This window comes from Budorcas taxicolor, chromosome 5, assembly GCF_023091745.1.
Source record: "Budorcas taxicolor isolate Tak-1 chromosome 5, Takin1.1, whole genome shotgun sequence".
Lineage (NCBI taxonomy): Eukaryota > Metazoa > Chordata > Mammalia > Artiodactyla > Bovidae > Budorcas > Budorcas taxicolor.
Genome location: NC_068914.1, coordinates 135,038,130 through 135,065,372, shown reverse-complemented (window position 1 = coordinate 135,065,372; position 27,243 = coordinate 135,038,130). Strand labels below are relative to the sequence as shown.

The following is a 27,243-nucleotide window of genomic DNA, read 5'->3' as shown; positions in this document are numbered from 1 at the left end:
TCCTTTTCCCAAGCCACTAGATGTCAGATTCCTGGAGATTCATCTTAGCCCTTTCTTTTCTCTTCTCACTGTCCTAATGGGGATTCTCAGGTGACTCGGTGGTAAAGAAACCACCTGTCTCCAGCACACTGCTATCAGCTACATCCAAGGCCTCTATCAATATTTGTATCCAGATGACTCATACAAAATTTAATTGAACATTTTATTTTGAGATACTTGCAGATTCACATGTAGTTTTAACACATAATGCAAAGAGATCACATGTGCCCTTTATCAGTTTCCCTCACTGGTAGCATCTTATAAAATTGCAGTACAATATCATGACCAGCTTCTTAATATTGATATCATCCAGATACAGAATAGCTTCATCACCCCCAGAGCCTCCATGTTGCCCCACTTCTGTCTCACCCCCTATCTCTCTCCATCCTTAGCCCCTGGCAACTACTAATTTGTTCTTCATTTTGATAATTTTGTCATTTATAGAGTATTATATAAATTAAGTCATACAATGATGTAACTTTGGGGACTGGCCTTTTTCATATAGCATAATTTACTGGAGAGTCATCCAAACTGTTGTGTATCAGCACTTTGTTCTTTTTATTGACAAATAATATTACATGGTGTATATATACCATAGTTTGTTTAATTATTCACCCACTGAAGAACATTTGTGTTATTTTCAGTTTCTAGCTATTACAAGGAAAGCTGCTCTATATATTCACATATAGGTTTCTATGTGAATATGTTTTCATTTCTCTGAGACAAAAGCCCAAAAGTATAATTTCTGGATTGTATGATAGCTCATGTTGTTGCTAACAAACTGCCAAGTGGTTTTCCAGAGTGGCTGTACTACTTACATTTTCACCATCAATGTATGAGTTATCCATTTTCTCCATGTTCTTACCAGCATTTGCCATCGTCATTAACTATATATTTTAGTCATTCTTATGGGCATGTCATTGTGGCTTTAATTTGCTTTTCCCTAATAACTAATGGGGATTCTCAGGTGACTTGGTGGTAAAGAATCCACCTGCCAATGCAGGAGACACGGGTTCAGTCCTTGGGTCAGCAAGATCCCCTGGAGGAGGGCGTGGCAACCCACTCTTGTATTCTTGCCTGGAGAATCCCATGGACAAAGGAGCCTGGTGGGCAATAGTCCATGGGGTCACAAAGATTCGAACGCTACTGAGCACACACATGACTGAGTACCCCGCCCCCCCGACACACACACACACATACACAATAACTAATGATGTCAACCATTCTTTATGTGCTTATTTATTGCATATCTTCTTCCATGAAACGTTTCATGTCTTTTGCCCATTTTCTAATTATATTCTTTGTTTTTTTACTGTTAAAGTTTGAGAGTTCTTTACATATTCTAGACACTGCTCCTCTGCTGGCTATGGGATTTGCAAACATTATCTCTCAGTGTATAACTTTCCTTTTCATGCTTTTAAAAACTTTTTGCATAGCCCCCAAATTTTCTTTTGGGTTCTCTTCCAAGAAATTTTTCTTTTATATTTTGTATTTAAGTCTGTAATCCATTTAAGTTAATTTTTATATTAGGTATGAGATTTAGATCAAAGTTTATATTTTTGCCTATGGAAGTGTGATTGTTACAGTGTCATCTGGTCAAAAGACTGAAATCTTTTTCCATTAAATTGTCTTTGCCACTTTTTCAAAAATCAGTTGGGCATATTTATTTGAGCCTGTTGTTGTTTAGTTACTTAGTTGTATCCAACTCTTTGTGATGCCATGGACTGCAGCATGCCAGGCTTCCCTGTCCTTCACTGTCTCTTAGAGTTTGCTCAAACTCACATCCATCAAGTCGGTGATGCCATTCAACCATCTCATCCTCTGTCGCCCTCTTCTCGTCCTGCTCTCAGCCTTTCCCAGTATCAGGGTCTTTTCCAGTAAGTCAGCTCTTTGAGTCAGGTGGCCAAAGTATTGGAGCTTCAGCTTCAGCATCAGTCCTTCCAATGAATATTCAGGGTTGATTTCCTTTAGGATTGACTGATTGATCTCCTTGCTGTCCAAGGGATTCTCAAAGGTCTTCTCAAGCACCACAATTCAAAAGCATCAACTCTTCAGTGCTCAGTACAGTCTAACATCTGTACATGACTACTGGAAAAACTATAACCTTGGCTATACAAATTAGTATTTCTGTGTTATTTATCCTTTCCCACTGATCTATGTATCTCTTCCTCCACCAATACCTAGCTCCTTACTCACCTGTTTCTGATACCCCCTGGAGAGGGAACTGAGGTACCTCAATACAGCCTTGTGAGCATGGAAATTTAAGCTCCCCACTATTCATCTATTCTAGTGTGGTAAGGGAGTATGGTCACAGTTTTTCTGTGATATTTGGCTGGAGTAGAGTGGATATTGTTTAAACATTTTCTGTCTTGTCAAGCTACCTTTTTGGCTAGAGAGAGCAGGCCTTCTTTTGATCATGTTTTTGCCTACATCCACTGGCATTTCCATATCGCTGCCTTCTTGAGTTCTATGTCTGGAATATGTGAGGCAGAAATACATGTTGTTCCTTGAGGTCTCAGGTCCCTATTAAGTCTCTCTTCTTCTCTACACCCTTTAAGAATCTTCTTATATTTGTTTTATATATAATTTCCAAGGGGTTTTGTGTACTTAGTGGGAGGAATAAGGAAAAATATGCCTATTCAATCTTCCCAAAAGTCACAAAATTTTACTTCCAGTTTATATTCTTTCTTTGTGGTCCAGAAGTAAGTGTTGCAATACCTCATTATCCTCTGTTCTTGTAAGTCTCAAAGGTAACTTGCTCAAACTGAGCCCACTCTGCATGTTGCGCTGTCACCTTCCTGATACACAAGCCAAAAAATATAAAATTCTTCTTAGCTCTTCTTTTTGCTTCCATTTTAACCATCATGGAGTCCTCTTGATTTTTTTCTTCAAAGTAGTTTTTAATTCTTTCCACTTCACTGTATCCAGATATTTCCTTGGTGGCTGAGATGGTAAAGAATCTGCCTGCAATGCCAGAGACCTGCATTCAATCCCTGGGTCAGAAAGATCTCCTGGAGAAGAGAGTGGCAACCCACTCCAGTATTCTTGCCTGGAGAATTCCACGGGCAGAGGAGACTGGCGGGCTGCAGTTCATGGAGTTGCAAAGAGTTGGACATGACTATGCACACACATGCTTTTCTGTATCTGCATGCCACAATTCTAACCTAAACAACTCTCACCTCTAATCAAAACCTTCTGCAAACACCTCTTACCTGATCTGCCCACATACACCCTCCCTGTTTTACATTCTTTTCCATATTACAGCTGGAAAGATCTTTTCAAAAACTATTGTTATTATTCAGTAAATTTTCATTGCTTTTAGGGTATTGGTTTTTAAAATCTTTAACCTCCACCTACCTATTTAGTTCAGTTCAGTTCACTCACTGAGTCGTTTCTGACTCTTTGCGACCCCATGAATAGCAGCACGCCAGGCCTCCCTGTCCATCACCAACTCCCAGAGTTCACTCAAACTCATGTCCATCAAGTCAGTGATGCCATCCAGCCATCTCATCCTCTGTCGTCCCCTTCTCCTCCTGTCCCCAATCCCTCCCAGCATCAGAGTCTTTTCCAATGAGTCAATTCTTCGCATCAGGTGGCCAAAACATTGGCGTTTCACTTTAGCATCAGTCCTTCCAAAGAACAGCCAGGACTGATCTCCTTTAGAATGGACTGGTTGGACCTCCTTGCAGTTCAAGGGACTCTCAAGAGTCTTCTCCAACACCACAGTTCAAAAGCATCAATTCTTTGGCGCTCAGCTTTCTTCACTATCCAACTCTCACATCCACACAAGACGACTGGAAAAACCATAGCCTTGACTAGACGGACCTTTGTTGGCAAAGTAATGTCTCTGCTTTTAAATATGCTATCTAGGTTGGTCATAACTTTCCTTCCAAGGAGTAAGCCTCTTTTAATTTTATGGCAGCAATCACCATCTATTAGCATTCCATATATTAGTCGTCCACTATAAACACCTATAGTATGCTAACATTTTAGATGCATGCCTCTCTAGATAGATTGAAGTCATCTAAGGAGCAGAGTGTGCAGGCATGCTCAGTCGCTAAGTTGTGTCCAACTCTTTGAGACCCCATGAACTGTAGCCCACCAGGCTCCTTTGTCTATGGAATTCTCCAGGCAGGAATACTGGAGCAGGTTGCCATTTCCTTCTCCAGAGGTTCTTCCCAATCCAGGGATCGAACTTGCATCTCCTGCACTGGCAGATGGATTCTTTACCACTGAGCCACCTGGGAGCCCAGGGCAGAGACATTTCCTAAATCTCTGTGTACCCTCAGTGCAGTAAGAATCTGCATATAGTTAATGATGATGACCTTGGTATTCTAGTGACCTGATACAAGGAGCTTATATCTACAGTACAGTTAACAGGGAAGCTTATGCATAAGTAATAACAGAAAGCAAATTATTAGTTGTCCTGCTGTTTCCCATACCAAGAGAATTTGTCTCAGTAATTAGTATTTATTTATAAGAGAAGTATCCTTAGATTTCCCAAGTATATATACATTTTTAAACTACTACTTACTTCCTACCTATATTGAAAATTTATACAAAATATTCCCAGCATTTTTACAGAATAATAATTTCAGGGAAAGACTGATCATAAGTTATAAAAAGATTAAATTTGACAACAAAATGACAGAATCATAAAAATAAGTTTGTTTACACCATCTTCCCACATAAATGTTAAATTAATCTCAGCTCTTCACTGTGTGAGCTTGTATTTATTTACTGTCACATTCATTGTTACAGAGTGAAGTAAGCCAGAAAGAAAAACACCAATACAGTATACTAACACATATATATGGAATTTAGAAAGATGGCAATGACGACCCTGTATGCAAGACAGGAAAAAAGACACAGCTGTGTATAACGGACTTTTGGACTCAGAGGGAGAGGGAGAGGGTGGGATGATTTGGGAGAATGGCATTCTATCATGTATACTATCATGTAAGAATTGAATCGCCAGTCTATGTCTGACGCAGGATACAGCATGCTTGGGGCTGGTGCATGGAGATGACCCACAGAGATGTTATGGGGAGGGAAGTGGGAGGGGGGTTCATGTTTGGGAACACATGTAAGAATTAAAGATTTTAAAATTTAAAAAAATAAAATAAAATAAAATAAATAAAATAAAAAAACAAAAACAAAAAACAAAAAAATGCTGTTTGAGATATTAAAAAATATAAAGGTAAAATACTTCATGTTCCCTTGAAAATCATACAGATCATTGAGGGAAATTCATGAGATTACTAGATACTATATAAAATAAAATATATTAGCTGTAGGACTAAGCAAAAGGATAAGGCAGAGTAAGGAGAAATCAGCAAAGGAAAGATTAATTAGAGAAAACTTATTACAAAAACTTTTGATCCTGGTCTCTAAGAATAAGGATATTAAGAGGTAAAGAAAAACATATCCAGAAATGGCAAACTATACAAGTAAAATGTACAGAAGCACAAATAGTTAGGGCTTAGGCAGGTAATAGTAAAACCACTTATCTGGAAAAGGAAAAAAAAAAAGGATAGTCACAATAAGGAATTTCTGGTTTATTTGTACAGCTATAAGTGAGAGATTTCCAACATATCATTCAGAATGCAGTACAATATAGACTCTAAGAGATCAAATAGTTTCCAACCTTCCCTCTTGCCACAATCAATTTATATTTCAGACTTAGGAGTATTGCTTTAACTTCAGACACAGGCTCCAATACATTAATTCTGCAACTTGGGATTGTGGTCACACTTGAGTAGACTTATAAATCACAGTCCAGCTACAATATTTACAGCTTGTCGGGCTGGGGTAGCATTCTGTTCCATATGTGAGTCTTCCTACTGTTCATAGAAAAATCTTAGTCAAATTCTAATTATTTTTTAAAATTTCTCAAAAGTGAGCCATGAAAATCATATAGAAAAGATGCCACAGTTTAAACTATCACAATATTTAAACATAGCTAAAATTCACTTCAGTTCAGTTCAGTCGCTCAGTCGTGTCCAACTCTTTGTGACCCCATGAACCGCAGCATGCCAGGCCTCCCTATCCAACTCCCGGAGTCCACCCAAACCCAAGTCCATTGAGTCGATGATGCCATTCCAACCATCTCATCCTCTGTTATCCTCTTCTCCTCCTGCTCTTAATCTTTCCCAGCATCAGGGTCTTTTCAAATGAGTCAGCTCTTCACATCAGGCGGCCAAAGTATTGGAGTTTCAGCTTCAACATCAGTCCTACCAATGAACACTCAGGACTGATCTCCTTTAGGATGGACGGGTTGGATCTCCTTGCAGTCCAAGGGACTCTCAAGAGTCTTTTCCAACACCACAGTTCAAAAGCATCAATTCTTCGGTGCTCAGCTTTCTTTATAGTCCAGCTCTTACATCCATACATGACTACTGGAAAAACCATAGCTTTAACTAGACAGACCTTTGTTGGCAAAGTGATGTCTCTGCTTTTTTATATGCTGTCTAGGTTGGTCATAACTTTTCTACCAGGGAGCAAGCGTCTTTTAATTTCATGGCTGCAGTCACCATCTGCAATGAATTTGGAGCCTAAAAAGAAAAAGTCTTTCACTGTTTCCATGATTTCCTCATCCATTTGCCATGATATGATGGTATCAGATGCCATGATCTTAATTTTCTGCATGTTGAGTATTGAGCCAACTTTTTCACTCTCCTCTTTCACTTTCATCAAGAGGCTTTTTAGTTCTTCACTTTCTGCCATAAGGGTGGTGTCATCTGCATAGCTGAAGTTATTGATATTTCTCCCAGCAATCTTGATTCCAGCTTGTGCCTCATCCAGCCCAGTGTTTCTCATGATGGACTCTGTATATATGGTAAATAAACAGGGTGACAATATACAGCCTTGACGTACTCTTTTCCTGATTTGGAAGCAGTCTGTTGTTCCATGTCCAGTACTAACTGATGCTTCATGACCTGCATACAGATTTCTCAGGAGGCAGGTCAGGTAGTCTGGTATTCCCATCTTCAAGAATTTTCCAGTTTGTTGTGATCCACACAGTCAAAGGCTTTGGCATAGTCAATAAAACAGAAGTAGATATTTTTCTGGAACTCTCATGCTTTTTCCATGATCCAACAGGTATTGGCAATTTGATCTCTGGTTCCTCGGCCTTTCCTAAAACCAGCTTGAACATCTGGAAGTTCACGATTCACATACTGTTGAAGACTTGGAGAATTTTGTACATTAGTTTGCTACCGTGTGAGATGAGTGCAATTGTGTGGTAATTTGAGTATTCTTTGGCCTTGCCTTTCTTTGGGACTGGAATGAAAACTGACCTTTTCCAGTCCTGTGGCCACTGCTGAGTTTTCCAAATTTGCTGGCATATTGAGTGCAGCACTGTCACAGCATCGTCTTTTAGGATTTGAGATAGCTCAACTGGTATTCCATCACCTCCATTAGCTTTGCTCATAGTGATGCTTCCTAAGGCCCACTTGACTTCACATTGCATGAAGCCTGTCTGTAGGTGAGTGATCACACCATCGTTATTATCCGGGTCATAAAGATATTTTTTGTACAGTTCTCCTATGTATTCTTGCCACATCTTCTTAATAGCTTCTGCTTCCGGCAGGTCCATACCCTTTTTGTCCTTTATTGAACCCATCTTTGCATGAAATGTTCCCTTGGTATCTCTAATATTCTTGAAGAGATCTCTAGTCTTTCCCATTCTATTATTTTCCTCTATTTTTTTGCATTGATCACTGAGGTAGGCTTTCTCATCTCTCCTTGCTATTCTTTGGAACTTTGCATTCAAATAGATATATCTTTCCTTTTCTCCTTCACCTTTCGCCTCTTTTCTCAGCTATCTGTAAGGCCTCCTCGGACAACCATTTTGCCTTTTTCATTTCTTTTTCTTGGGCATGTTCTCGATCACTGCCTCCTGTACAATGTCCTGAACCTCCATCCATAGTTCATCAGGCACTCTGTCTATCAGATCTAATCCCTTGAATTTGTTTTGTCACTCCCACTGTATAATCATAAGCGATTTGATTTAGGTCATACCTGAATGGTCTAGTGGTTTTCCCTACTTTCATCAATTTCAGTCTGAATTTGGCAATAAGGAGTTCGTGATCTGAGCCACAGTCAGCTCCCAGTCTTGTTTTTGCTGACTGTATAGAGCTTCTTCATCTTTGGCTGCAAAGAATATAATCAATCTGATTTTGGTGTTGGCTATCTGGTGATGTCCATATGTAGAGTCTTCTCTTCTGTTGTTGGAAGAGGGTGTTTGCTATGACCAGTGCATTTTCTTGGCAAAACTCTATTAGCCTTTGCCCTACTTCACTCTGTACTCCAAGGCCAAATTTGCCCGTTACTCCAGGTGTTTCTTGACTTCCTACACTTGCATTCCAGTCCTCTATAATGAAAAGGACATCTTTTTTGGGTGTTAGTTCTCAAAGGTCTTGTAGGTCTTCATAGAACCATTCAACTTGCTTCTTCAGCATTACTGGTCGGGGCATAGACTTTGTTTACCGTGATATTGAATGGTTTGCCTTGGAAATGAACAGAGATCATTCTGTTGTCTTTGAGATTGCATTCAAGTACTGCCTTTCGGACTCTTTTGTCGACCATGATGGCTACTCCATTTCTTCCAAGGGATTCCTGCCCACAGTAATAGATATAATGGTCATCTGAGTTGAATTCACCCATTCCAGTCCATCTTAGTTCGCTGATTCCTATAATGTCGAGGTTCACTCTTGCCATCTCTTGTTTGACCACTTCCAATTTGCCTTGATTCATGGACCTAACATTCCAGGTTCGTATGCAATATTGCTCTTTATAGCATCAGACCTTGCTTCTATCACCAGTCACATCCACAACTGGGTGTTGTTTTTGCTTTGGCTCTGTTCCTTCATTCTTTTGAAGTTATTTCTCTGCTGATCTCCAGTAACATATTGGGCACCTACCAACTTGGGGAGTTCATCTTTCAGTTCACTTTCAGTTCTTTCTTTTAGTTTATATATTTTCTCTAATTTGTATATGTTTCTCTTACATATTTGAAATATGTTATCACAGGAAGTTAAGCATTACTAAAAAATTTTCCAAGAGAAATCAGTTTGGTCAGACATATTTTTCTCTATCAATGAGAGAAGCATATCTATCACACTGAAAAATGAAATTTCAGGAAGTTGTAAAGTTTGAGACTCTTTCAAAATTATTTCAAAAACTTCACTCAATACAGCCAATATACTATAGAGAGTAAGAAAAATAATTAGAAGACTTTTATATATAAAATTAAGTTTTTTTTCTGATTATAGAAGTCTAAGATTTTGCTAAAACTCACTGAAATGTTACCTGTAGTGATGACCCCATGGTTGAATGATTTATAAAAAATGCTACCAAATTCAAATGTCCACTTAAGGGCTTATGAAGCCAAAGAGATCACAGGGAGAAGCTGGAAGTAAATTAAACATTTAAGGATAGATGGGATCTCACACACAGAATTTCTGAAGAGAAAGAGAGATTTAGCTATGGCTAGGTTTAGCTCCTGGAGAAGGCAATGGCACCCCACTCCAGTACTCTTGCCTGGAAAATCCCATGGACAGAGGAGCCTGGTGGGCAGCAGTCCATGCGGTCGCTAAGAGTCGGACATAACTGAGCAACTTCACTTTCACTTTTCACTTTCCTGCATTGGAGAAGGAAATAGCAACCCACTCCAGTGTTCTTGCCTGGAGAATCCCAGGGACAGGAGAGCCTGGTGGGCTGCCGTCTATGGGGTCGCGCAGAGTCGGACACGACTGACGCAACTTAGCAGCAAGAGCAGGTTTAGCTGCAATAATAATTTTATTAGTATGGAGACTAAGAACAGTATTCAAAATTAATGAGTGTTTACTATATGCCAGGCTATGTTTTAAGTACTTTTACTCATTTAATCCTCTCAACTATCCAGGAGTCAAGTGCTCTTATTCCCATTTTACAGAGGGAGAGATTTAGCCACTCAGAGGCCAAGTGACTTGTTCAGGGTTGCAAAACCAGTAAGTCATTGAATAGCCTTGCCTAGCTGGCAAGGCTACAGTCTGTGCCCTCTGCATGAACCTCTTACATCCATTCACAGATGTGTAGCTCTCTCTGTGTCTGGCCTTTGTGTATATGTTCTTAGTCCTCACAGCAATTCTAAGACCTAGGTATTGTTGTTCAGTCACCAAGTCATGTCCAATTTTTCACAACCACATACTAACAGTGTCTGGTCATATTTCCTCCTTTCTGATCAATACTTGTATTGTACCTAGTATAAAATGAAATATAGCTACCTGGACATGGAACAACAGACTGGTTCCAAATAGGAAAAGGAGTACATCAAGGCTGTATATTGTCACCCTGCTTATTTAACTTATATGCAGAGTACATCATGAGAAATACTGGACTGGGAGAAACACAAGCTGGACTCAAGATTACCAGGAGAAATATCAATAACCTCAGATATGCAGATGACACCACCCTTGTGCCAGAAAGTGAAGAGGAACTAAAAAGCCTCTTGATGAAAGTGAAAGAGGAGAGTAAAAAAGTTGGCTTAAAACTCAACATTCAGAAAATGAAGATCATGACATCTGGTCCCATTACTTCATGGGAAATAGATGGGGAAACAGTGGAAACAGTGTCAGACTTTATTGTTTTAGGCTCCAAAATCACTGCAGATGGTGACTGCAGCCATGAAATTAAAAGACGCTTATTCCTTGGAAGAAAAGTTATGACCAACCTAGATAGCATATTCAAAATCAGAGACATTACTTTGCCGACTAAGGTCCGTCTAGTCAAGGCTATGGTTTTTCCTGTGGTCATGTATGGATGTGAGAGTTGGACTGTGAAGAAGGCAGAGTGCTGAAGAATTGATGCTTTTGAACTGTGGCGTTGGAGAAGACTCTTGAGAGTCTTGGACTGCAAGGAGATCCAACCAGTCCATTCTGAAGGAGATCAACCCTGGGATTTCTTTGGAAGGAATAATGCTAAAGCTGAAACTCCAGTACTTTGGCCACCTGATGCGAAGAATTGACTCATTGGAAAAGACTCTGATGCTGGGAGGGATTGGGGGCAGGAGAAGAAGGGGATGACAGAGGATGAGATGGCTGGATGGCATCACTGACCTGATGGACATGAATCTGAGTGAACTCCAGGAGTTGGTGATGGGCAGAGAGGCTGGCGTGCTGCGATTCATGGGGTTACAAAGAGTCGGACACAACTGAGCGACTGAACTGAACTGAACTGAACTTTTTCCCTTACTAGGCATATCACAATGAATTGGTAACATCTGTGTTTTTCACAGGTTACCTTCTGAAAGAATTTGTCATGCATATCTTAGCTTTTTTTTTTCTGAACTATAGTTGACTTACAATACCATCATTCATTTTAGCTGTAGAACATAGTGATTCAATATTTTTTATGCATTACAAAATGATCAACACAATAAGTCCAGTTACCATCTGTGTCCATGCAAAGTTATTACAGTATTATTTTGACTATATTCCCTGTGCTGTACATTATGTCCCTATGCTGTACATTATGCCCCTATGACTTATTTATTTTATAACAGGAAGTTTCTAACTCTTAGTCTCCTCTACCTATTTCACTAATTCCTCCATCTCTCTCCCCTCTGGCAACCCCAATTTGTTCTCTGATTCTATGAGTCTGTTTATGTTTTGTTGTGTTTGTTTTTTAGAATCTACATGTGAATGAAATCATATAGTACGTGTCTTTCTGTGACTCATTTCATTTAGGATGATGCCTTCTAGATACATCCATGTTGTTGAAAATGGCAAGATTTTATTCTTTTTTATGGCTGAATAACATTTCATTATATATATATCATAAAAATATACATATATATACATATATGTGTGTGTGTACATATATATATATATCACATCTCCTTTATCCACTTGTATATTGATGGACACTTAGGTTGCTTCTATATCTTGGCTGTTGTAAATAATGCTCCTCAATTTGTTGAAAGTGAAAGAAAGTGTTAATCCCTCAGTCTTCCCAAAGACTGTAGCCTGCCAGGCTCCTCTGTTCATGGAATTTTCCAGGCAAGAATACTGGAGTGGGTTGCCATTCCCTTGGGATTCCCTGGTGGCTCAGATGGTAAAGTGTCTGCCCACAATGCAGGAAACCCAGGTTCAGTCCCTAGGTTGGGAAGATCCCCTAGAGAAGGAAATAGCAACCCACTCCAGTACTCTTGCCTAGAAAATTGCACGGAGGGAGGAGCCTAGTGGGCTACAGTCCATGGGGTCGCAAAGAGTCAGACATGACTGAGCGACTTCACTTCCTTCTCCAGGGTATCTTCCCAATCCAGGGATCGACCCTGAGTCTCTCTCATTGCAGGCAGATTCTTTACCATCTGAGCCACCAGGGAAGACCATTAAAAAAAAGAAAAAGAAAAAGTACCATGAGGTTAAAAGCATGATCTGTTCTATCATTTCATACTTTAGCAATAAATATATTTTCTGTAAAATCACATTCCCTATATTAACTTTAATGGATAATAGTCAAATCAAAAATAACTTGAAATTACTATTTGAGACAGTATAGGTCAACTTTGTAAAATAACTTGTCCTTCCTTCTCTGTTACAGCTCAGATACATTATTCAAAGCCTATAATTAGCAAGCTTCTCTAACCATCCTACAATGAAGTTCATCCATTAGAGCGGAGAGAAAAATAACAAAGAAATTTCAAATGGAAATAAGTTGTTGTAACTGCCTAATTTGACTCTTCCAACAATTTCTCTTCCTGCTTATGATTGTTCTTGCTTTTCTTTCTTTTTTTTTTTTCTTTTTTTGCTTATAGAGACCGAGCCCCTTTTATTTTTACTTCAGAGATGGAGTACTTTATTACAGAGGGTGGGAAAAACCCACAGCATTTTCAAGATTTTGTGGAGCTTTGCTGTCGAGCTTATAATATTGTCAGAAGACACAGCCGGCTGCTCTTGAACCTGCTAGAAATGGTAAGTCCCTTGGAGAATTAACAGAAACAATAAGCTTCACTTGTTTCTGTCTTTCAGTCGTCTATCTTTGCTAATGGTTTGGAGTTCCCCAAAGAGCTATTCAAAATGGAATGGAATGAACAAACTAAAAGTACCATTGTACATCTTTCCAATACATTTCTTAACAGTTCATAACATTAATTCACAGTCATTGTCTCAAACCTTTCTCTTCACAATAATATTGATATATTCAGGGATTATTTCAGTATATTTTGATTAAAGATCAAGGACAGTAATTTAGAATATTATGTGAGTTGCACAGTGCTTTAGGATTTTTTTCAAAAGTATTTTTAATATATTATCTCATTTTCACATTAAGGCAACCCAATTATGTAGAACAAGCAAGGATTTTTCGTGGTTTCCCTCCCAATCCCTTTGATCACTTGCTTATTTTCCAGAAGAAACTGAGAGTCAAAAATGTGAGATGACTTGCTAGCAACTCAACTCTAGAGTAGCACATTTGAGTCTATGCATCATAGTCCTGGGTGCTCTCTGTTGGCCAACAGAGGAATTTTTAATGTTTCATTCCACTGTCCAGTGGACCAACCAAATGTCAAGGTGAGAGGAGAGGGATCTCATAGAAATATCTCCTGGAAGGTAAATGTGGTGATTCCTATGGGCACATACATACACGCTAATAACTGCAGCAAACTGTAGGAGATACATACATCTTTTGTAAATCAGCATGGTGTTGAAATCAGTACAATGATCAAAATAACTGGTTTAGGGTGAGCTGTATGGAGAGAGTAACATGGAAACTTACATTACCATGTGTAAAATAAACAGCCAACGGGAATTTTCTATGTGTCTCAGGAAACTCAAACAGGGCTCTGTATCAACCTAGAGGGGTGGGATGGGGAGAGAGATGGGTGGAAGGTTCAAAAGGGAGGGGATATATGTACACCTGTGACTGATCCATGTTGAAGTTTTGCAAAAAGCTACAAAATTCTGTAAAGCAATTATCTTTCAATTCTGACTGCAGCACGCCAGGTTTCCCTGTCCACCACCAACTCCCGGAGCTCGCTCAAACTCATGTGCATTGAGTCAGTGATGCCATCCAGCCATCTCATCCTCTGTCATCCCCTTCTCCTCCCACCTTCAATTTTTCCCAGCATCAGTGTCTTTCCTAATGAATTGGCTCTCTGCATCAGGTGGCCAAAGTATTGGAGTTTCAGCTTCAGCATCAGTCCTTCCAATGAATATTCAGGACTGATTTCCTTTAGAATTGACTGGTTGGATCTCCTTGCAGTCCAGGGGACTCTCAAGAGTCTTCTCCAACACCACAGTTCAAAAGCATCAATTCTTCATTGCTCAGCTTTCTTTATAGTCCAACTCTCACACCCATACATGACTACTGGAAAAACCATAGCTTTGACTAGATGGACCTTTGTTGGCAAAATAATGTCGCTGCTTTTTAATAAGCTGTCAAGGTTGGTCATAGTTTTTCTTCCAAAGAGCAAGCATCTTTTAATTTCATGGCTGCAGTCACCATCTACAGTGATTTTGGAGCCCAGAAAAACAAAGTCTTACTGTTTCCATTGTTTCCCCATCCTTCAGTTAAAAATGAATAAGTTTTTAAAAACTGGTTTATTGCCATCAGATGACAGTTCTACTAGATGCTGTTAACGGTAGCTTTGAATTCCTGGGTTTGAATTCTAAGTTGGCCTCTTACTGGCTATATTCCTCAGCATATGTTACTGACTCCAGTCAGACTCTTGTTTCCTCATCTATTAAATAAAGGTAATAGCATCTATCTTGTAGGACTGATAAATAAGTGACCTAATGCTTAATATTTTACACAAGCCTTTATGCTAAGTGCCTTATGTGTACTAATTTATTTACATTTCATAATAGCCCTATTAGATAATTAATATAAACAGCACAGTACCTGTCCTATAGTAGGATCCAATTATTACACTAGATCCTTGTTAACCTATAAGAGCGTTGTCCATACAGTATCCCCTAATCACTTGGTTATTTAAATTTAATTAGCATTGAATAAAATTTAAAATTCAGCTCCTTAGTCTCACTAACCACATTTCATTTGAAATTTCACATTTCAGTCACCAGCCACATCTAGCTAGTGGTATCATATTGGGCAACACAAATATAAAATATTTCCATCATAGCAGAAAAGTTCTATTGCATAGTACTAAATAAATGCTGACCTTCTTGCAGTGAAGATTGGATTTTGATTCTTGTTTCACTTTTCAAACAACATATGGACCTTACTTCTTTCTTCTCTGTCTTCAAAATATGAATTTCTAAATATTCTATAAACATGTAGTCCTTCATATAGAAAGACATTTTGGTTACTTCACATGTAAACTGGATATATACAGTTCTGTCCATCTCCAGAGTCAAACTGACTTTCCAGTAATAGCCAGTGATTCATACTGGTAGAATTTTACTCTATCTCCCAATTATATTAGATCATATTATAATCATTAGATGGTTTATAGTTCATTGTATTGAAGGCACAGGTAGGACTCTACAAGGACTGAGTCTATGACCTTGACTCCATTTCATAGTAAATATCCAGATGATATCAACGTTTGCACTCTAATGGGGTCTAGCTCATGAATCCATAAATTCTTGAGTACTTACTATATGCCAGAAACTGTAGAGAAAAGATTAACATATGATATCTTGTCAGTCTTAAAATTTTCATTTTAATAAGGAAGCCAACCAGTCCATTCTAAAGGAGATCAACCCAGGGATTTCTTTAGAAGGAATGGTGCTAAAGCTGAAACTCCAGTACTTTGGCCACCTGATGCGAAGAGTTGACTCATTGGAGAAGACTTTGATGCTGGGAGGGATTGGGGGCAGGAGGAGAAGGGAATGACCGAGGATGAGATGGCTGGATGACCTCACTGACTCGATGGACGCAACTCTGAGTGAACTCCAGGAGTTGGTGATGGACAGGGAGGCCTGGTGTGCTGCGATTCATGGGGTCGCAAAGAGTCGGACACAACTGAGCAACTGAACTGAACTGAACTGAACTGAAGGAAGACAAAATTCATGTACACAAGCAAATTAGATACCCAGCCTTTCTAAATGTCTAAAATGCTATAAGTAACTGCCTCCTAAGACTGAGTACCATATTCTAACAACTGCTTCCACCAGTCACAGACATTTTAAAAATAAACCCAAAGCAGAAAAGGACAAACATCATTTTATACTGTTTCTTAGCTGACAGTAAAATTATGCTGAATGACAAGCATGTTAAAATAATGTGAAAGAACAGACTTTTGAAGAAAAAAAGGATTCTAAAAGGTATTGGTGGGCTTTCTTCTTTTGCTTAATAAACATTTCCACTTAAAACTTTTAGCATGTGCATCATAACATATTAAATAGTCATTAAAGACTATATACAATGTTATTTCATCTAAAGAAGTAGATACATGATATTTTATTCAAGTAGTCAAATAATTTTTCATAAAATAACATTAAAATCAGACATTGAAGGATTCTGGTAAATAGTATTTACAAAAAAAAACCCTGTTTTAATTATTCAAGTGTGACTTTTAGGCTAAGGAAGAAAAGTTGGCAGTGAATGATACTAATTCAGATTAATCTTATAATCTTAGACTTAGACTTTTACAGAAACTGAAACCGAGATCAGATGCAATGTGGGCCAGTTAGTGTGTGCATGCGTGCTCAGTCGTGTTCGACTCTGCGACCCCATGGACGGGAGCCCTGGTGCCAGGCTCCTTTGTTCATGGAATTTTACAGGGAAGAATACTGGAGTGGGTTTCCATTTCCTGCTCCAGGGGGATCTTCCTGACCCAGGGATCGAACCCATGTCTTCTGCATTGGCAGGCAGATTCTTTACCACTGAGCCTCACCTGGGAAATGGACCAATTAGACAAATGAACGTTGTTGTTATTTAGTCACTAAGTCGTCTCTGGCTCTTTTGTGACCCCGCACATATGTGTGAAAGAGTGATGTTATATCTCTGTTTCTGATTACTTACCTCTTGATTCTCTGCTCCACATTTCTTTCCTATGGGGTTCTGTAGATAAACAAAACATCAGTAAAGGTTTCAAGACCATATCTTCTCTGGTAGAGCTTCTTATAAAATAAAGACCAAATTTACATTTAGAAGATTGTTTAACAGCATTTAGTTATTTATTCTATCACTCAATAAATATCTGTTGAAGATGGGCTGCATCTACATCACTGTGCTAGGCTCTGGAGAAATATCTGTAAAGGGATGAACAGAATTTCTGTCCCCATGGAGTTTATCAGTTCAGTTCAATTGCTCAGTCGTGTCCGACTCTTTGCGACCCCATGAATCGCAGCACACCAGGCCTCCCTGTCCATCACCAACTCCCGGAGTTCACTCAGACTCACGTCCATCGAGTCAGGGATGCCATCCAGCCATCTCATCCTCTGTCGTCCCCTTCTTCTCCTGCCCCCAATCCCTCCCAGCATCAGAGTCTTTTCCAATGAGTCAACTCTTCGCATCAGGTGGCCAAAGTACTGGAGCTTCAGCTTTAGCATCAGTCCTTCCAAAGAAATCCCAGGGCTGATCTCCTTCAGAATGGACTGGTTGGATCTCCTTGCAGTCCAAGGGACTCTCAAGAGTCTTCTCCAACACCACAGTTCAAATGCATCAATTCTTCAGTGCTCAGCCTTCTTCACAGTCCAACTCTCACATCCATACATGACTACTGGAAAAACCATAGCCTTGACTAGGCGGACCTTAGTCAGCAAAGTAATGTCTGCTTTTGAATATACTGTCTAGGTTGGTCATAACTTTTCTTCCAAGGAGTAAGCGTCTTTTAATTTCATGGCTGCAGTCACCATCTGCAGTGATTTTGGAGCCCAAAAAAATGAACTCTGACACTGTTTCCCCATCTATTTCCCATGAAGTGATGGGACCGGATGCCATGATCTTCGTTTTCTGAATGTTGAGCTTTAAGCCAACTTTTTCACTCCACTTTCGGTTTCATCAAGAGGCTTTTTAGTTCCTCTTCACTTTCTGGCACAAGGGTGGTGTCATCTGCATATCTGAGGTTATTGATATTTCTCCCGGAAATCTTGATTCCAGCTTGTGTTTCTTCCATTCTAGCGTTTCTCATGATGTACTCTGCATATAAGTTAAATAAGCAGGGTGACAATATACAGCCTTGACGTCCTCCTTTTCCTATTTGGAACCAGTCTGTTGTTCCATGTCCAGTTCTAACTGTTGCTTCCTGGCCTGCATACAGATTTCTCAAGAGGCAGGTCAGGTGGTCTGGTATTCCCATCTCTTTCAGAATTTTCCACAGTTTATTGTGACCCACACAGTCAAAGGCTTTGGTATAGTCAATAAAGCAGAAATCGATGTTTTTCTGGAACTCTCTTGCTTTTTCCATGATCTAGTGGATGTTGGCCATTTGATCTCTGGTTCCTCTGCCTTTTCTAAAACCAGCTTGAACATCAGGGAGTTCACAGTTCACGTATTGCTGAAGCCTGGCTTGGAGAATTTTGAGCATTACTTTACTAGCATCTGAGATGAGTGCAATTGTGTGGTAGTTTGAGCATTCTTTGGCATTGCCTTTCTTAGGGATTGGAATGAAAACTGACCTTTCCCAGTCCTGTGGCCACTGCTGAGTTTTCCAAATTTGCTGGCATATTGAGTGCAGCACTTTCACAGCATCATCTTTCAAGATTTGAAATAGCTCGACTGGATTCCATCACCTCCACTAGCTTTGTTCATAGTGATGCTTTCTAAGGCCCACTTGACTTCACATTCCAGGATGTCTGGCTCTAGATGAGTGATCACACCATCATGATTATCTTGGTCATGAAGATCTTTTTTATACAGATCTTCTGTATATTCTTGCCGCCTCGTCTAATATCTTCTGCTTCTGTTAGGTCCATACCATTTCTGTCCTTTATCAAGCTGATCTTTGCATGAAATGTTCCCTTGGTATCTCTAATTTTCTTGAAGAGATCTCTAGTCTTTCCCATTCTGTTGTTTTCCTCTATTTCTTTGCATTGATCACTGAAGAAAGTTTCTTATCTCTTCTTGCTATTCTTTGGAACTCTGCATTCAGATGCTTATATCTTTCCTTTTCTCCTTTGCTTTTCGCTTCTCTTCTTTTCACAGCTATTTGTAAGGCCTCCCCAGACAGCCATTTTGCTTTTTTATGTTTCTTTTCCATGGAGATGGTCTTGATCCCTGTCTCCTGTACCTTGTCACGAACCTCATTCCATAGTTCATCAGGCACTCTATCTATCAGATCTAGGCCCTTAAATCTATTTCTCATTTCCACTGTGTAATCATAAGGGATTTGATTTAGGTCATACCTGAGTGGTCTAGCGGTTTTATAGTCTATTGGAAAAAGATATACCCATTATCAGAACTGCAGTACCAGTGCCAAGCTCTGGGGGTTTTTTTGTTTGTCTGTTTTTTAATTGTAGTACAGTTGATTAACAATGTTGTATTAGTTTCTGCTGTACAGCAAAGTGAATCAGCTATCTATATACATATATACACTCTGTTGACATTTTTAGCAGGCATCCCTGGTGGCTCAAATGGTAAGAATGTGCCTTCAATGTGGGAGACTGGGGTTCAATCCCTGGGTTGAGAAGATCCCTGGAGAAGGGAATAAAACTCACTCCAGTATTCTTACCTGGAGAATCTCATGGACAGAGGAACCTAGTGGGCTGCAGGCCATGGGGTTGCAAAGAGTCAGACACAACTGAACAACTAACACTGACTTTTCATTCTTTTTGGGATTTCCTTCCCATCTAGGTCACCACAGAGTATTGAGTAGAGTTCCCTTTGCTATTTTATATATAGTAGTGTGTATATATCAATCCCATTCTCTTCACCCCAAGCTATTTTTTTTCCCATTCCAATTCTGGCCAACACATGGACTCCTTTTGGGTTACTTTCTACATCTGTGTGTAATCTATATTTCCCTCAACTCTCTCTCAAATGACTCTTTCTGTGTTAACTTACTCAAAAAGAACTTAATTTACTGTGCCATAACCTAGTTACGACTTGAAAAGTATTTGACATGGGTCATAAGTTCTGCCCTCCATGAATGGTCAATAACAAAGGATTATAAGACACAAACATTTGGTGTCTGCTGTGGAGTTCATTGCTCATCCTCATTAGAGAACAGCCCGTTTCCAGATATTCACAGTCCTTTTTGTTTACTCCTGGGAAAAGCTGGGGAAAAATAATCCATGAAATTCCCATCTTGCTTAAAAGCAAAACATCTGTAGAGACCCAAGAGTGTTGTGGCTGGATTCACTAACATAAAAGCCTGTATTTCATCAGCTTTTCTCTTATTAAAAAATCAATAGCAGTCATTATGGAAGGCTCCCAAAGAACATAGGGACCATTCACCCAGTTTTAAATGTTTATCACACCCATTTTTATATCCAATATTTCCCAGCAGAAATCTTTCTAACTTCTCTACCTGGTGGCAAAGAATGCCTGCTTTCTGAAGCATATCTATCAAGATAGATTTGGACTCAGTAAGAGAAAAACAGAATTGAAAAAAAAATTTTAATGTTCCCATGTTTTAAGAAGGAACTTATCTGTTTATCTGTACTAGCCACCCTTTCTCTTTCTTATTGCCCCCAATTAAGGTTATTGTTGGTGATTTAGTCACTAAGTCGTGTCCAATTCTTGTGGCCCCATGAACTTTAGCCTACCAGGTTCTTCTTTCCATGGGATTTCCCAGGCAAGTATACTGGAGTGTGTTGCCATTTCTTGCTCCAGTGGATCTTCCCAACCCTGCGATCTAACCCACATCTTCTGAATTGTACGCAGATTCTTTACCACTGAGCCCACTGGGGAAACCCAACTAAAGTTTTGACCCATGTAATCTAAGCTGGCAGGCACTTGAACCACATCTCTGTGGGTCAGTGAACAGACCTGGCTAAGTGCACCCAAGTTTGAGACCATCCTTACTCTCATGTGCACAGTTGCAACACTAAAAGCCCTCTTTCTAAGGAATTAAGCCCATCAACAAGGCCAAAGTTAGCATTTGCTTCCTTTAATCAGCCGCATGAAAGGGAGAGAATTTGGATCTGAAACCATCTACACTTGGCAGACCACTGGTGTGGTCTCTGTGTGTGTGTGTGTGTGTGTGTGTGTGTGTGTGTGTGTGTGTGTGCATGTGCAGGAAGGGGTAAGTATAAAGTCTACTTCCCAAGGAAATGTTTGACATAGTCCTAAAGGAGCATGTGTGAATTCAGAATATTCAGAGAAACTAGAAAGCAATTCAGCTCTAGGTGTTCATAGCAAAGAGACAGTCGTAGTGTGTTAAAGGGGGACACTGTCACAATAAGTGCGCATATGTCTCTGGAACTCTTAAGTACAGAACTGATAGAATAATCTAGGTTTTAGTTGTTCTTGGCAATGTATCTCCCTATGGCGGATTTTAAGTTTATTAGTTGAGATTGAAGTTCTATCTGTAGGTTTTCAATGCCTCACAGGGTCAGATATTTTTTAATTTACTCATGCATTCATTAATTCAGACATTCATTAAGTTCTAACTATGAAGCACGATGTTATGCAATATAGACAATTCAACATGGACTAAAAACTTAATTTCTATTCTCAAAGAACTTAAAATATAATGTGACAAACATACACTCAAACAAAACATAGTTAAAGCTAGGTAGCAATAAGTTCTTTGAAAGAGCTGTAACCAAAATAGGATTACTGTACAAAGAAAGCAAATTATGAAATCTTATCAAGAGCATCTGTGGTGCTTTCAAGGAAGAAGAAGTAATTCAGATGCGCCTTCAAAAAGAATTTCAAGACAAGGGAAGAGAGGAAAGGAATCCTGACTGAAAGAAAATCATAAGTACGTGTGAAGGCTTAAAGACCATGTGCATGACGTGTTAGAAATGGAGGTGACCAAGTGTACCCAGTCTGTGGCACAGGTGGGGGTCTATGTAGATAGTAAGGTTGAAGTGTTAGATCACAGTTAGATTAAGAAAGTCATTTATGACCAGGATGAAAATTGTGGACTTATATAGCCACCTGAGATATAGCCATCTGAGAACCTAGAAGTTTCTTTGTTTTTGATGAAGGCAGTACCATCATACTAAAATCCATGTAACTTGGATTTTAGAAAGATAACTTAGAAATTATGTAATTAGAGAGATAAGGATTAAAGAGCCAGAAAAAAAAGCTATTCAAGTTATCTAAGCAAATGAAGATGGGGAGCTGAGCTGGAACAATAATTGCAATGGAGGATTGTCATTGGGAGTCAGGAAGAAGAGAAACTCAAATAAGATATGAATTTCTTGTTACTACGGGCTTCCCTGGTGTCTCAGATAGTAAAGAATCTGCCTGCAATGTGGGAGACGTGGGTTTGAGCCCTGGGTCAGGAAGATCCCCTGGAGAGGAGAATGGCTTCCCACTCCAGTATTCTCTCCTGGAGAATGCCATGGACAGAGGAGCCTGATGGGCTAGTCCTTGGAGTCGCAGACTCAACTGAGTGACTAACACATTCACTTCTTGTTATATGGACAATGGTGGCAGTGAGATATGAAATTAGAAGCAGGAGGAAGAGTTTATAGGAGAAGAAAATTTGCTCAACTTTAGATATCATGAATTTAAGATGCTGGGTCATCCATGGGGAAAGACAGCTGACAACTTCCTAGGACAACCTAATCCATTCCGATGGTTTCAATTACTATCTGTATGCTGCTGCTGCTGCTGCTGCTAAGTCGCTTCAGTTGTGTCCGACTCTGTGCGACCCTATAGACAGCAGCCCACCAGGCTCCCCCGTCCCTGGGATTCTTCAGGCAAGAATACTGGAGTGGGTTGCCATTTCCTTCTCCAATATCTGTATGCAAATAACCCCCAAATCTGTACTTATGCTTTAGGCCCCACCCAGTCCGCCAAATATATCCAGTCAACCACCTAGTTTTTTCAATTCTATCCCCTAGGTATATTTAAACTCTAGTAACTTTTCTTCATTCCTCAACAGTCTCCAATCTAGCCTCTTATTTGGCCCCACTTTATTTTTCACATGTAACCATGATGATCTTTCTCAAACACAATTCATTTTATACTCATATATAAACATGAAAGGAGCTTTATTTGCCTTTAGGATAAAGTACAGAATATTTCCTATTACTAAAACAGCCTACATTCCTAGCCTTTTCAGCCCCATCTCTTGTCACTCACCCACAGGATACCCAATGTTCCTGAAATCTATCTTGGATCTCTGTCTGTGAACAAATGGAAGATATCTTGCTCTCCTCTGTCCATCTATTTATGCTGGTCCCTCAGCCTATGTGGAAAGAGTAGGAAGGGAAAATAGTTTCAAATCCTTTTTTTTTTTTTGCTTGAACTTCATTAAGTCAGTGACAACTTCAGCCATCCTCCATAGCCACACTCTCAGTTTATTCTTTTTTTCTTTTTTTTTTTTAGATTTTTAAAAAATGTGGGCCCTTTTTAAAGTCTTTATTGAATGTGTTACAATATTGTTCCTGTTTTATGTTTTGGTATTGTGGCTACAAGGTGTAATATTATCTTCCTAACCAGGGATCAAACCTGCACCCCCTTCATTGGAAGGCAAAGCCTTAACCACTGGACCTTCAAGGAAGTTCCTCAGTTTTTTCTTTATTTTTAGGATCAACAGCATTTTTCTTAACTTCCCACAACTGTTCTTAACTTCTCTTCCTCTATTCCAGAGCAGGAAGTAATTTATTTTAGTCATGAGATACTGATGGCATTCTTTTTTTCTCAGAGCTCACATTCATCTCAAAGATCTATTTTTTTCTAAGATGTTTGCCTATAACTAAAGAGAGTATTACTCCTTCAATATACACTATAATCTAAACAGAGCATTTTCCCAAAGTTTGGCAAAAAAATACCTGAAACTTTGTATGGTTTAATCTTTGTTTCATTGTTTTAATATTTTTAAATAAATTTAGTCACCACTTAACTAGGGAAAAATATGTTCTTATAGTAAGAGTCATTGACTCATTAAAGAACATAAGATTGAAAAGCAAAGGAATGCAGCATAAGATTAAGCAACAGAAAGATGAGTTTTTTTCTTTCCTTACACACCATTTTACCTGGATGCTTCACTTACGTGTTTGGAGGGATTAAGGTTTTCTTCTTAAAGAAAGATATTGTGATATAATTTTTGCGTTATAATTTATATGTATAGCTCTTTCTTAATCATTACTAGTTGATTCTCCCAGAACATGTTGGGTATTTTTATATTCACTTTAAAAAGGACAAAATTCATGATCATTTAGATTTTAAATCATGGATCCAGAAATTCGGACACTAGAGCTCTTATTATTTCTATTTTCTCTTGCTGAACATGCCTCTTCTACCGAAGAGGAAATTTTATTTATATTTATTGAGATTTTGTTTTGTTTTGTTTGTGTGTGTTTGTTTTGCTAAGATGTTACATGCAGGATTGCCCGAGCTAAGCGGAATCCAAGACCTGAAATATGTGTATAATAATCTTCGTCCACAAGATACAGACCTGGAAGCAACAAGTCATTTTACCAAGTAAGACTAGCTGTGAATGTACGAGTGTGCATGTATTCTTGTGTACAGACACGGCTCACATGTGTGATGATCTTAGGATGGACAGTCATGGGTATAAAGCTGTCATTTCCACAAGCTTGTGTCTTGTACCCCAGGGACAGAAAAGCAGCAATGCAGACTGTCTAGCAGGAGGCCTTAGTCAGCGTTTCTGTAGCAAAAGCTGTTGTTTGCTAACCAGCCTCTACATGTAACACATTACTCAATACAGAGGTCAGAGAGCTGACAGCAGTAAATCGGTTGTTCTACTTGAGCTATGTCCTGAAAAACAATTTGGAAAAAGATTTATGATGGGATATGGACTCACTACTTTCATCTCTAAGACAATACAAATGTTGGAATATTTGGTGACTGTCTTCTGTTGTTAATCTAGTTTTTATTAAGCCAGTCTGGGAAAGCACTAGGGAACAACAAGGTAAGAGTCTGGGCACAATATACTGATTATCAGTTGGATTCAAAATCTGTCAAATGGGTGGTTCATTTTATAATACAAAAATCTTTTGAACTTTAATTTTTGAAAGGATAGCAAAACTGCTAGCAGATTTTAGATGCTCCATAAATGTTAGCTATAATCATTATCCTAGTAAACAATTTAAGTCAAGAAATACAGTGCTCTTTCCTGTAATTTCTCAATATTGAACCTTGTGTGTATATTCAGTCACTCTGTTGTGTCCAACTCTGCAATCCCATGGATTGTATAGCCCACCAGTCTCCTCTGTCCATGAGATTTTCTTGGGAAAGAACACTAACTGGGTTGCCATTTCCTCTTCCAGGGGTTCTTCCCAACCCAGAGATCAAACATGCATCTCCTGTGTTCCCTGCATTGGCAGAGAGATCCTTTACCACTGAACTACCTGGGAAGCCCAATATTGAATCTTATTTGAGTCTAATTTTTAATCATTCTAATATTTTCAACTAGCAATTAGTAAACACAAATTATACTTTTTTAATGGATGTATGTTCTGTCTTTTTAAAGACAACACTACTGATAGCAAAATCTTTCCCACACAGGTATTATTTTTCTCTCCTTTTCCCAGAATGTATACTGTGGAATCTCTCTCCATTCCAAGGGATTAGGGGGAGTTCATGGGAATGTATGTCCTAAACACTCAGAGAATTTCACTTTTGCAAGGAATCTCTGTTTCATGAACTTTAATGGATAGGCTGCTCTTGTGGTTGAATGATAGAAATATGACAGAATATTATAGCTAGACGAGCCCTTATTGTTTATTTATTTATTTATTCTGACAATAAATATGCAAATCAGAAAACTGAGATCCAAAGAATTAAGGGCTTGCCCATGATTAAAAGAAGTAGTAAGAAATAGAGCTAGGACTAGGGCCCAAAGCTAAGACTTTGATACCATGCTCTAGGGGTTTTTTTCAGCATTCAACATTGGAAACTATATGATATTATTAAGGAACTCCAGGCAGAGGCCCTGTCAAAAATATACCTTCCTGCTATCTGGTTTGTTTCTGAAATTCTACCACTAGTGATTCTTTATGTAGGTCTGGTTTTTTCAGTCTTCACCCTGAATATTCATTGGAAGAGCTAATGCTGAATTTGAAGCCCTGATAATTTGGCAACCTAATGTGAAGAGCCAGCTCATTGTAAAAGACCCTGATGTTGGGAGGACTGAAAGGCAAGAGAAGAAGGGGACAAAAGAGGATGAAACTGTTCCATGGCATTGCCGACTCAATGGACAAGGGTTTGAGCAAACTCCAGGAGATAGTGAAGGACAGGGAGGCCTGGCCTGTTGCAGTCCATGGCATTGCAGAGTCGGATATGACTGAGTAACTGAACAACAACAAAAATGCCCTTTAATAGTAAAATTACCACTGAAAAAAGCAATGGTTTATATCTACTTGCATGCCGAGTTGCTTCAGTTATGTCTGACTCTTAGAAACCCTATAGTCTGTCGGACACCTAGCTTCTCTGTCCATGGGATTCTCCAGGTAAGAATACTGGAGGGGGTTGCCATGCCCTTCTTCAGGGGATCTTCCAGACCCAGGGATTGAACCCACATTTCTTATCTCTCCAGCATTGGCAGTCAGGTTCTCCACCACTAGTGAAACTTCAGTTCAATTCAGTTAAGTCATTCAGTCATGTCTGACTCTTGCAACCCCATGAACCACAGCATGCCAGGCCTCCCTTTCCATCACCAACTCCTGGAGTCCACCAAAACTCACGTCCATTGAGTCAGTGATGCCATCCAAGCATCTCATCCTCTGTCATCCCCTTCTCCTCCTGCCCTTAATCTTTCCCAGCATCAGGGTCTTTTCAAATGAACCAGCTCTTCACATCAGTTGGCCAAAGTATTGGAGTTTCAACTTTAGCATCATTCCTTCCAAAGAAATCCCAGTGCTGATCTCCTTTAGAATGGATTGGCTGAATCTCCCTGCAGTCAAAGGGACTCTCAAGAGTCTTCTCCAACACCACGGTTCAAAAGCATCAATTCTTCGGTGCTCAGCTTTCTTTATAGTCAATTCTTACATCCATACATGACTGCTGGAAAAACCATAGACTTAACTAGACAGACCTTTGTTGGCAAAGTAACGTCTCTGCTTTTCAATATGCTGTCTAGGTTGGTCATAACTTTCCTTCCAAAGAGTAAGCGTCTTTTAATTTCATGGCTGCAATCACCATCTGCAGTGATTTTGGAGCCCAAAAAAA

General features: G+C 39.3%; 1 protein-coding gene across 1 annotated transcript in view; it reads left to right on the top strand.

Moving 5' to 3' along the window:
* The window catches only part of PIK3C2G (phosphatidylinositol-4-phosphate 3-kinase catalytic subunit type 2 gamma), a 444,386-nt gene that overhangs the window by 298,531 nt on the left and 118,612 nt on the right, over positions 1 to 27,243 (top strand). The window contains exons 24-25 of the mRNA XM_052640675.1: positions 12,839 to 12,995; positions 24,425 to 24,534. Coding sequence (XP_052496635.1) covers positions 12,839 to 12,995; positions 24,425 to 24,534 — 267 coding nt within the window. The remainder of the gene's footprint in view (positions 1 to 12,838; positions 12,996 to 24,424; positions 24,535 to 27,243) is intronic.